General features: G+C 55.1%; 1 protein-coding gene across 1 annotated transcript in view; it reads right to left on the reverse strand.

The window, feature by feature from the left end:
• Positions 1-10,614: 10,614 nt before the first annotated feature.
• STPG4 (sperm-tail PG-rich repeat containing 4) overlaps positions 10,615-12,547 on the reverse strand; it is a 36,513-nt gene continuing 34,580 nt past the window's right edge. The window contains exon 7 of the mRNA XM_045788386.2: positions 10,615-10,825. Within this exon, the coding sequence (XP_045644342.2) occupies positions 10,709-10,825 (117 nt within the window). The 3' untranslated portion in view covers positions 10,615-10,708. The remainder of the gene's footprint in view (positions 10,826-12,547) is intronic.

Here is a 12,547-nt window from a genome sequence, read left to right on the forward strand (position 1 = left end):
TACAGTGTGTTCATTTCATCCAGCAGGTACCCCAGAACAAGCGTCTAGTGAGGAGGGAGTGTTGCAGGAAGAGAGGCCTGAGAAGTCACGGGGGGCAGGCCCCACGGTGGGGAGGGGTGTGGAGGAGGAGCGGGGAGGGGCCCAGGAAGAGGCTGGTTGGAGCAGTGGGGAGCAGAGAGGGCTAGGCAGGTGCTGAAGCCCGAGGCAGAGGGGGTCCAGGCGGGGCTGCAGAGCCTCCCCCGGCCTGACCTGTACCTCTGGTGGGCCTGAGCCCCCTGCTGCCTCGGGCGCCCAGCTGGGGGAGGCCGGGGCCACACTCGTCATCTGCACAGAAAGCGTGGCCTGGGGGCGCGGCTGGTGGTGCGTCTTGGGCACCTGGGGGAGAAGCAGCAGGCGAGAACTGCGCGGCGAGGATGCCCGCCACATGCTTCCTGATCAGCCGGCGGCCTGCGCGGTGACGTCCACACCAGTACGATCCTCAAACCCGCCACACCCATTCTGGGCTACCACTTGTCCTAAACACGCATCACACTTTCGAGGGATGACTGAAGTTCGCATGGAAGCTCTGTTTTCTTCGTGTGCCCCAAGGGATCCTCGGGTGCACCCCCAGAGCTGCAGACGCCCACCTGGAAGAGAGCCGCCCTAGAGGCTTCCCCAGGAGCTTGGCCTGGCCCAGGCAAGAACCTCCCACTCCCGTGGCCTCACGGAGGTATTCTTGGGGGGATGGCCTTGCTGTTCCAGGGAGGAAGGGCCTTTTTTGGAGCTGGTGGGGACCCCGCTTCCCTTTCACCTCGATGCTTTAGGAAAACGCATTCAGTCTGCAGTGATTTAACAATTAGTATCACATTACTTCTTTCACACCCTCATCCGCAGCTCCAGGACCATTGCAGTGACAAAGAGTGCCTGAGGCCATAGGTGGTGTCGCATGGTTTGCCAGCCCTGGAGAACAGTCTAGAAAGCTCATTCTACAAAGAAGAGAATGGAGGAAGGGAAGGGGAGGCCTTCCTACTCCAGACACAAGCTGACCTCAGTTGGTCAGATGTTGGAGAGTCAGGCAGTAGTGGAGACCTGGGCATTTCCTGACCCCCCAGTTCCCCCCGTTTCTTATTCACACACACCCCTTGTGTCCGATCCATGGTGTCAGAACGAGGGCTGGAATCTGGGGACAAGACTCAGGGTTGCACTGTCGCCCCCATGGACCTCCAGCACCCCCGGCACACTCTAGGACACAGCCCTTCAGTATTAATAGTGTTTATCTACAGGCATAAATATGAATGGAATTTCAGCCACCAACACCCAGACTCCTTTCTGATACCAAAGTGCTCATTGTTGCATTCGCTCCCCCACTGGGCGCTCAGATGTCTTCACCATGCAAATATTCCTCGGCCTTGGGAAGCTTCCAGCTAAACAAACCTCCCCCGGCCCCTGCTGCCAGCTCTTAATGGCAGCCCAGAATCAGGGAGCCTCACACACAAGTGACCTGTGGGACCAACCCCCCATGGTCCTGATCTGAAGGGTTGTGGAGGCCAGGAAGACGGTGATGGAGACCGTATCCTGTCTGGCCCCCGCCAGAAATTCCTTGCAATCTTTATCAGACTCTTCCAGTTGCAAAGGACAGAGACCACTGGAGGTAGCTCCAGGAGAGAGGGAGTTTCCAGGAGCCCTAGGGCAGTAACTGCAGGGCATGAACCTGGGGCAAAGCAGCCACCATCCAGCTTCTCTGATGGAATCGGCAGCCAGCCTGGCTGGAAGGCACAGCTCTACCACGAACCGGCTCCTCTCTCGGCACGAAGGTGGCAGCCTTTAAAACTATCCTCCCCGTGCTCTACAATGCCTACACTTGCCACGCTGCTCCCCTGGCAGTCAAGAACCCTGGGAGGTGGGTTTGGTCCCCATGAAAGCTGGAGAGGTCACGGTGCCCGAGAACCTAGGTCCCGGCCTACAGAGCCGGCACTCTGGCCACCGTGTGAGCAGCCGGCACAGCACCAGCTCGCTGGACCTTGAGAGCGAGCCGCAGGAAGCGCCCGTCCGCGCAGCAGCACGCTGGCCCCTCTGGGGTCCACGGAAACGTGCATCACCAGGGGCCTCTACTGCAGCATCACAGGGGGCGACACACAGGTCCGGGGGTGCCGCAGCATCACCCCACTGGCTGGAGGCTCGGGCCCTGGCTTCGGTGAGGAGGAATGAGTGCCATTCAGTGCTGCCCGGTGCTCTCGCCCCCTCTGCGGCCGGAGAGGACACTCCTTAAGTGAAGGTCACTCAAGAGGCTGGAAGGTCCCCAACTAGCAAGGGGGGGGTTTACAAGATGCCGGGCAGCCTGGAAACATGACAGGCTCACCACAGGACCTGTGTGTTGGGCCATGTGATGCACTGCCCTGCCTGCCAGCTGAGGGGACCATGAGTGGGCTCCAGCCCCAAGCTTCTCATCTGCGGACCGGCCCACAGCCTGTGACATAGCAGGAGGTCCCCAGACTGGTGCTGTCACGATTCTCCTGTCCTCACTCACTCTCTCCCACTCTTATTCTCTTCCTCTCTTACTGTCATTGTGGACTTCTTTAAAAACATGTATTGTGGGACACCTAGGTGGCTATGTCGGTTGAGTGTCTGCCTTCCGCTCAGGTCATGATCCCAAAGTCGTGGGATCAAGTTCCGCGTCGGGCTGTCTGCTCAGTGAGCCCGCTTCTCCTGCTCCCTGCTGCTCCCCCTGCTTGTACACTCTCTCTAATAAATAAAATCTTTGAAAAAACAAACATGTATTGTTACTTTTTTTTTCTCTGAAGCATCTGAGCATAGGTTGCCTACGTCACGCTCCTTTACCCCTTAATACTTCCGTGTGTTTGCGAAGAACGAAGGCCATGGTCTTACGTGAGCACAGCACGGGTAACAAACGAGATTTAACACTGACACGCTGCTTGATCCTGCGTCCCGTCCATATGCCAGCTGGTCGCTCGTGGTCTTTGGAGCGTAGTTTTCCTCCCACCCTGGACCAGTACCCCACTTGGTTGTCCTGTCTCTTTGGTTTCCTTTTGCCTCTCTTTGTCTTTCGTGACACTGACATTGCTAAAGGCCGCGAGGGTCTGGCCTCTGCGGCAGGAGTGTGGGACCGAGAAAGCGGGGAGCAGTTGGTGGTGAAGCAGAAGCTGAAACGAGCAGAAGCCGCGGGGCCGAGGGAAGAGAGGGCAGCTGGTTGGCAGGGGCAGGAAGTCATGAGCAGAAGTGAAGAGCAGGTGAATCTCCTGAGGAGCTCTCCCATTAAAAGGCAGAGACGCCCACCCTCCGAGGGGCCCAAAGATGGTGGAGGTACCACAGCTCCGTTCTCTCCTGAGCAACGTTTCCAGCTCCGGCAGCCTAGCTGAGGTCAAGACTCCCCACCTGTAACTCTGATCTCAATTGCTTCGACCCCAGGGCCCAGAGGAAGAGGCCGTTAGGGGTTCGCTCGCACTCTGGTCTTGTGCTCAGGGGCCCACAGCTCTCTACCCTCACCCCCCAACAAGGCCCAGCGCTCAGTGGCTGTGGGTGGTGGCCTCCCACATGGCTCATGCTCCCCCCACCCTGAGAGCACCCGCCAAGGGTGCAGGGGCCTCGGGGGCCTGGCCCGCTGCGAGCTGGGGGTGTACGCATGGAGGCTGGGCTGCGGCCAGGCACCGTCCTGCATCCAGCTTCTCTTCTCAGCTGGGAGCAGTACTCCCCTGGGGGCCTTGCTCTCTTTCTTTCTCCTCTTCTTCCTCCTATGCCTCTGCCAGGTCTCCTGGGGCCTCAAAGACCTATCCCTGAAGGACCCCTTCCCAAAATTCCTGTTGGGGCTCACTCCATGCCCCTCATCCTTCAGAACCCAATTCCCACACCTTCCCGAAGTAGCTCTCCCTCCTCCCCCACTACCCATCTCCCACCACTCCTCTGAGGGGGAACAGCCAGGCCGGCACAGGCCCGGTGAGTTGTTCTTCCTGAGGGCAGCCCCCGCATCCCACACGCTTGGCCTCAGCTACGTCGACACGTGCCCTCATGAATGGGACCAGCTGGGCTCTAGGGAGGCCCTCCTGCCCCTGGGAGGCTTGGGGTACAAAGGCAGAGCAAGGCTACCTTGTCCCCCACCCACAGGCTGACCTTAGCCTTCCCTCTCACCCAACCCCCATGCCAGCCAAGTGCTTTACCCTGGGGGTGGCTAAGGCAGGGGCTCCGCAGAGGGCTACAGCCCTCCTGAGTCTCCTATGGCCGCCCCAGGGCCTGCAGTTGGTCCCAATCCATTTTATCGTCTTAAAAAGTTACACATGTATTTAATCCTCTATAAATTACATAAATATGCAACTTCATTAGGATCTTCACCTACACTGTAGATACATGGGTCATTGGACACGATTTTCTAGAAGCTTCATTTTCATTTCCAAATAAGTTACTTAAGACAGGGCACTTTTACTACACCTGAAACTAACAACACTATGTTAACTACACTAGAATTAAAACAAATAAAAGGGTGCTTTTAAAATCCTGGAATAATGTGGCCGGTAGAAATTTTATCTGGAGCTAGAAGTACCTTTTGTAAAACACTAGGGGAGGACCCCCCTCCCAACCCCATTTCCCATAATGCAACGTTTAACACAATTTTACCTCAAGTGATCTAGAGAGCTTGTTTATAATGTCTAACACCTCCAACCCTACGATCAAACCTCCAAGAATGATCTAAATCTGTACTCAATTTTTTTTTACCTCCTCTTTTTAAAAACTTTTTTCATCAGATGATTTCTGTCAGCACCCCACACCAGCAACGCCTAAGGTTATTCAGGATAACAGCCATCCACTAAATAATTCTTTGGTCCAAAGTAATCAAAGGAACTTCTATAACATATTTTACACAAAGCTTGTCCGTTTCCTAAAGGATAATTGTGTATCTTGGAGCACATGCAGTATTCAGGGGGCATCTACCGTGTGCTGGGCCAGGCACTGGGAAACTCACCGATGCCCCAGGGGGTCCCGACTCTGCTCCCGGAGCCCACCGTCCAACGCTGGCCTCAGTATCTGGGGACTGCCGGGGCATTTATGAGAAGTACCGAACCAGCCTCGGGAAGGTGGGGGCGGGTGCTCAGAGTTAGCACACCAAGGGTGGGGTGAGGGGAGCACTGCTGGCAGAAGGATGCCTCACTCCCCATCCCAGCTACAGGTTAGATGGTGTGCAGGTATGAATAACATCCCCCCGGAATGTCTGTATCCCCGGAATCTGTGAATATGCTCTCCTACATGGTTTTTTAAAGATTTTTTTAAAGTTTATTTATTTAAGCAATCTCTACACCCAACGTGGGGCTTGAACTCACAACCGCAAGATCAAGAGCCGCATGCTCTACCGACTGAGCCAGCCAGGTGCCCTGTTCTCCTACGTGGTAAACATGATTAAGTTAAGGATCCTGAGAAGGGGAGATTTTCTGAATTATCCAGGTGAACCCGATACAATCACAGGGAGCCTCCCAAGAGGAAAGCAGGAGGGTCGGAGTCAGAAGTAGATGTGCGGGGAACAGGAGTGGGGAGTGATTTGAGGAAGAAGCCAGGAGCCAAGGAAGGTGGGTGGTCTCTAGAAGCTGCAGGAGACATGGAGACAGGTTTTCCCCCGAGCCTCTCAGGGGAGGCTCCTTCAGGACAACCTTGCCAACACCGTGACTTGAGCCCAGTGAGACTGACGTGGAGACCTCACCTCCAAAGCCATAAGACAGTGAGTTCGTGTTGTTCGAAGCCACGAAATCGATGGAAAAAGGCACAGGAGACGAATGCAGCGTGGTGAAAGCTCCCCCAGGCACAGGGTTGGGCGCATGGGCTCAGGGGTGCTCTGCGGTCCAGCTCCCAGGCCCAGCCCGGGAGGGGGTGGGGATTAGAAACCTCAACAGGTGTGACTCTGCCTGGCATGTTTCCAAGTGTCCCCTTTGGCCCTGTTGAACAGGAATCTCCAGCAACTTCCTTTCTCCTTGATGGCCCTCAGTAGCCAGGCAGGACTTCTGTGCTCCGGGACTTCTGAAGAAGCACGAGGGAGCAATGGCAAGCCCTCATCAAACCTGGCGTTCCACCTGTGACCCAAACATCTCTCAGCACACTGCCTTGCTGTCCCACCCTGCCCGCATCCTGGGCCTCTCAGTCCCACGGGGGTGAATTGAATGGAATGCCTTGTCAGTCCCTGCCTCCCGTCCCCACCTAGCTCACCCTGGTGACCAGAGATGCGGTGTCCGTGGGCCTGAGCCCGCCGTCCTGCCTACAGTTCTCAGGTACTAAGCTACATTGCCACCCAAAGCAGCCACATTGCTACATCCCCTGCTGCTGGTTGGGCCTCTCTGAGCCCCTGCCACTCTCCAGAAGGGTAACACCTTTTCCTGGGCCCTGATTTGGCCAAGGGCATGGTTAACAAGGCCACGAGGAGCACCCAGTGGGAGACGATTCTCCACACGTTCACCCTCTGGGCCTCCCCTATCTCTGGCTACCCCTCCTTCCCGACTTCTGTGTCCCATCTCTCTCCCCTCCTTTGCTAACTCACCACCCCCAACTCCCAGCCCCCACGGGTGAAGACTTGGCTTCTCCTGCCATCCAGGGTTGTCTCTTCTCTGGGGAGGCTGCAGATAAGCTGGGCCAGGCTCTGCGTCTATGGCACTGGTCCCCACAAGCCCACCCAGCCCCTGCAGCCCTGAATCTAGAGCCCAAACCCCGCCCTTTGGGCCCCCCAGGCTCTGCACGCCTACAGTCCTGCCCTTGGCCAAAACCAAAGGTCAGTGAGGAGCCCCCTTGAGAGTCAGGCTGGTGAGAGGTGCCTGGGTTCAAGGCTTCTTCCAGAACAATCTCTACCTAATGACACTCCAGGTACTAGCTTCACCCAGACTGACCAGCCCTGTGCCATCCTCTCCCCTCAGGCCTCAGCCAGATGCTAATATGGGTCAATCTCCTCTTCATAGCTGGCCCTCTCTTCCTCTTAAACCTCTAGGGTTGGGAAAACTACCCGGGCCCCGCACAGAATTATTGGTGATTGTGCCTTCATACCACCTTAGCAGTAGTCAACCTTGGCCGCTCATCAGAGTCACCTGGGGTTGGGGCGGGGGAAGTATTTAAAAAAAAAAAAAAATACTGGGCCTGAGTCCTACCCCCAGAGAGTTTCATGTGATCTGTCTGGGAGCTGCCCGGCACTGAGATTTTTTTAAAGGCTCCCCAGGGGATTCTAAAATGCAGCTTAGAACCACTGATTCTGAACTTACAGATTTTGAACTATGTTTTCAAAAGAACAGGGCTTTCAAAATAATCCCAGGCCTGGGGACCTGAGTCCAGGCAGCTCTGTGCTGCATTGAGGTCAGTGGCACGAAGCAGTGAGAGATGATGCTGGAGGCTCCCAAGCAACCTGTGGCCCTTGGCCTCCAAGTCTGTAGGGTGTCCCCTGTAGGTCCAGAGAGCAGTGGGGTGGGAGGGGGGGTGAGGAGGAAGGGAAAGTGAACAGAGGGAGGAGGAAGACAAGCTGTCCCCACCAGTGCTGTGACTTCTGACATGCTCTGACTTAACAGAGAGAGAATTTCACATGGAAACAGCAGAAGATATTTGCAGCCAAGAAGAGCCATGCCCTCTGGCTGAAGCCAAATTCAGAGGGCAGTTGCGGTGGGTGGGTGGGAGGGGAGAGGAAAAGAGGATGGTCAGGCAAGCCAGGACAGGGGCCTCGAGTAGCTGTGTCACAGCCGTCGATGGGGGGAGGGAGGAGGGGCTTAGGACAGACACCACAGTCCCTTCCATCTGTGGCGCTCTGGGGCTCTTCTAAGCCCTTCTGGGCCTGTCATTTGATGCATGCAACAGCCTCGCTGCGACGTGTGAATATCTCAATCCCGGAGCTCAAGCTCAAAGTCAGCCCAGGTCTGTCCAGTCTCTCCACCTTGGAGACAACAGAAGGAGGCCCTGCTCTTCAAATACTGTCTCAGTTTTGGGCTTGTGGCAGGAAAAAACAGCCAGAATTCCTCTAGTCTCTTTGGGAAAGCCTCTGCCTCCTTGTAGGAAATACTATAAAAAATGCGGGAATACGCCAAGGAAGGAAAACATTGCTCTTCTCACCACCTCGTTCCCACGAGCCCCTCTGCTAATATCCTAGGGCAGAGTCACTGTCTCATCATCCAGAATCACAAAGGAGGGTGAGGGTTGCTTTACAGGCAGATGGCAAGACCGGTAAGGCAGGCCGGGCTGAAGTGGCCCCAGCTCACGGGAGCCAAAGGCAAAGCTTGGCAAATGGCAAACCAAACACAAGGGGGTCCAGATGGCCCTGCAGAATGTTCTCCAGTGGTTTTACCTCCAGGGAAAGTCTCTGTAAGCCTCTCCAACCCCCTTCCTGCAGGCAGGTGAAGACCTCCTCCTCTCCTTATTCTCAAAGGGGCTTCATTCCCTTCTCAAATACAAGGAACCACCCTCCACCCCAATTACACACACGCCACACAGCTGGGCCCCTCAGCTGTGTCCACACCAAGGGTCCTGGCCTTCTTGGCCTCAGGTGAAGGGCCCAGGGCAGACCCCTGATCCAAGCTGGCCAACTAGAGTCTCTTTCTTGGGAATCCGATGCTGGAACCAAAAGGGGCTGCTGACATTCCCTCAGGGTGTTGGCTCGGGAAATGAAGTGAGGAGAGGCTGAGGTAGCCACATCAGATCCTATACACGTGAAGAGGCAGTGAAGGTTGGCCTTCCGAAGGAGAAGTAGGCCTGAGAGAGAAGCAGTGGGGAGACAGAGGCAGAGACGCAGTTCCTGCCAGCCCCTGGCTCACACTCTTGTCAGGGAGGTACCCCTACCTACTTACACCTCTCGCTGGTATGAGAGGTTCCTCTCACTTTCCATCTACAAGCCCTCAGACAGACATGACCGCCTCTTGCCTCTCTCACTTTCTAGAACCAACTGCTTCCCTGAGCACCAGGGGGAACCTGAGCCACCGCTTCCTAGAGAAAACCCCCTCTGTCAGAACTGCCCGCTGTTACTTTCAGACCCCGCAGGGGACTCTGACCCACTTGGAGAATAAAATTTGGAACTATCCGCCCTGCAGCCATCTTCTGATCAAAGTGGGACAAGATCAGCCACCACCCTGAGACACATCTGATCTTCCAAGTGGCTGTTTTCTATTCTGAAAGAACGCAACACAGGGAGTGTCTTCAACAAATGAGAAACTTGAATAAATTCAGTGAGATGACAACCTTCCCTTCCTTGCCTCCAACGTCCCTTTTATCAGGCTTATAAGGCTAGGGAAGAGAGGTGGGGGGGTGTTCTCTTTTTTAAATACAACAAAATAGGGTCACCTGGGTGGCTCAGTTTGTTGGGCATCTGTCTCTGGCTCCAGTCATGATCCCTGGATCCTGGGATCAGGCCCCCCATGGGGCGCTCTGCTCAGCAGGGAGTCTGCTTCTCCCTCTCCCTCTGCCGCTCCGCTCCCCCTGCTTGTGCTCTCTCTCCCCCTCCTCTCAAATAAGTGAATAAATAAAATCTTTTTTAAAAAATACACAAAATGTAAGTATTTATACTCGTTTTTTTAAGTTAGTTTTTTTAATAAAAAGAAAAGATCCCCTCCATTTATTGATTCTGGAATCTCTCCAACCAGATACCCACTGTCATGCGTGGGGGTGTGTCTAGCTGGGGCTCCCTGAGGAGGTCTTCCTGGCATGCAGGGCTGTATGGGGCCCCGGCTCTGGACCAAGCCCCGCCAAACTCCCACCCTCACGGCACCCCCACTCTCATTGGGCCAGGCTCCCTCAGTTCCCCTCGAGCAAATGTTTATTCCTGCCTTTCACCCACACGGGGTCCTTGCCCCCAACATTCCTCCCTCTCCTTCCTGCCCATCTCAGCCTCCAGGCCCCTTGCATGGGGCTGTCCTTCACCGCTCATGGCCGTGCTGCCTCATCCCTGCTCTGCCCGCTTGTGGCCGTCTCTGTGCACCCGGAGCAGTGACTTCTCAGCTTCGGGAGATGAGGGCCTGTCTTCCCAGTAGAACTGCCATCATGGGAAGGCAGCCCCTGAGCTTCAGACACAAGGTGACCGGAAGGAGCCATTTGGCACAGCTCTCAAAGCCTTCCTGGAGCCAGAGACTACCCCAAATTCCCTTTCTGGCCTTGTCTCCCCTACACCCCTCCCCAAACTCAGTCACATGCCTTATTCATCTTTCTGTTAGCCACCACCCCCCAACCCCAGCATACACCTGGTACAGAGCAGATACTCAAATATTTTTGTTGACTTAAAACCACAAACACCCATTGGGTTGAATCAATATTATTCTTTTCAGGGAACTGAGAGGGAGAAAGAACCACCTGCTGGGATCCTGGCACACTCAGCTTGGCCTTGGTTGAATGCTGACCCCCAAGGACACCTCCATGAGGCTGTGAGGTATTACAGCCCTAAGGCAGTTGGGGCCCAGCTGGAGAGCCCAAGGCCATGCAGAGCACAGCCGGGACATATCGGGGCCTGTCCAAGCTGCCACAAGAGCAGCCGGGGGCAGTGTCTTGGAATACATCCTTTGACAATAAGCAGAGTGAGCACAATTTATTATTCAAACCAGGCCACTTTCAAGAGTGAACTGGAAATTATGCTGGGACTATTCTAGAGAAGTGGGCAAGAGGGTCACCTGGGCAATCGATGATGACGTTCTGTAGTCAGACCCCCCTAAAGGACGGATAAAATAGAGTTTTCTAAACAGAAGAACTTGCTAAACTCAAAATAGCTGAGGGCCAAGATGGCTTTATTTTAAAAGCCAATTGTGTTGTTGAAGAAAAGGCTATGCTCTCGGCCCATTTTGGCTATAGTGCGGGGCTGCTTGGGGAATTGCACTGAAGACTTGTATGCGCCTGGGCCGGGGGTTTTCTGAAAACAGAACAGAAAACAGGGACTAATGAGACCGGGACACCAACACTCTGGAGCCCCCTGAGCCCGGCTGTGGGCTCCAACAGACTGGCAAATCCCCACTGAGGAAGACGAGGGCCACACCCAACTGCCCTGAGGCCTGGGGCACCCTTGACTTGGAGCACATCTTTGGAGCTGAGGCCTGCTCCTGCCAGCGGCTTTCCCCTGGGCTCCGGGGGTGCCAAGAGAAGGGCGGACCAGCAAAGCCGGCCCAGTCCTGCAGGACGGGCGGGCTCACGTTCCACCTGCCCCTCAAGGCACACTTTCTCAGTGGGCGCTCTGTCCAGACAGCTCCTGTCCTTGGGAATGCCACTGTCCTCCCCTCTAACCACCTCAGTCTAGTGGTAAACGGCGGGAGAAAATGGATTCTGAACTGGGGTGATTGACCTCAAAAGCCCAAACTCGGGTTTCTGTACCTCAAGGTCTGTGGACCCCAGGGTCCAAAGTAGTCTCAAGGGATCTCCCAGTTCTCATTTTTTAAAGTCATGTTTTCGTTTGGATGAAATTCTTTAAAAAAATTATTTTGCCAGTGATTTCAATGAAGCTTCTCCTCTACGGTGATCAAGGGCGACTGAATGTCATGTTCATAGACTCAGACGAAGACCTCAATGCCTTGGGTCAGCATTTCCTGTGCTGGGGGCACATACAGATTTCCTGAAGCCCAGACGGATTTTATCTTGGGTCTGCTGGAGAAGCATCGGTGTCTCTGTGTGGGGCTCAGGGAAGGGTTTCGACGTCAGGCTTGAGTTCGAGTCCTAGTCCCAACCGCCAATGGCTCGGGGTGACCCTGGGCCCTGTGCTTCGTCAGCCTCACCCGTCAGATGAGGTAATGAGGCTTGCTGGAGGCCCTCCAGGACAGAGAGCCCCAGGCCAGGCTGGCGGCGACAGCTCTGTGTATTAGCTACCAGCACTATTATTGTTCCCTATTATCATGGGCTTGTCGTTTCCATCCGTCTTTGCGGTGTGTTATCTCTCCGGGAGACAGGGAGGGTGGAAATAGGATTACCCTGAGAGTGGGACAGAGTGGTCAGCCTGGAGAGGATGAAGTCAGCTGCCTGCAGAAGGTGCTGTACATGACAGGATGTTTCCCTTGCCAAAAGCGGAGGAGCAGCCTGGAAATCTAATCAAGTCCTGGCCAGACGTCAGAGGAAGCTGAAGCCTTTATTAGTGCTATTAATGAGGAAGCAACACGCATGTGGAGTCCTGGAAAGCCAGCCCGCAGAACAGGAGGGCTGTGGGCCTCGGTCTCACAAGGCTACCCCGCAGGAGGCTACCGGTGGTGGTTCTCAGACCTTGAGAACATCCGGCTCCACCCCCCGGTCCTGAGTTCGCTGTCACTGAGCAAACTGTGGATTCTCCCTGGCTTCAGTGAGGAGTTTCCTGTACGGGGAGACACCCCATAGAGCAGCAGCTCCAGGCACCGGCCCCCTTACTGGACACCTGTAAATCACTTGTAAACTATACCTTCTGGCTTCTCTATCAGCTTCCGGGGAGTTTGGTTAGCATGACTCCAACTTCCTGACGATGCTCAGCCCTGAGAGCTTGGACAAAAATCTGTATCTGGATCCTGCTGATGCCACCAGGGTGCGGGGATCTGCGGGAGGCCACCACCTCCTGCTGCTGGGTCTGTTTTTAATTTTACCAACCGGGACTCCCCAGTGTTCCTCCAGATAAAGACCACAC

This window comes from Ursus americanus, chromosome 7 (assembly GCF_024610735.1).
Source record: "Ursus americanus isolate L20-20 chromosome 7, mUrsAme1.1.p, whole genome shotgun sequence".
Lineage (NCBI taxonomy): Eukaryota > Metazoa > Chordata > Mammalia > Carnivora > Ursidae > Ursus > Ursus americanus.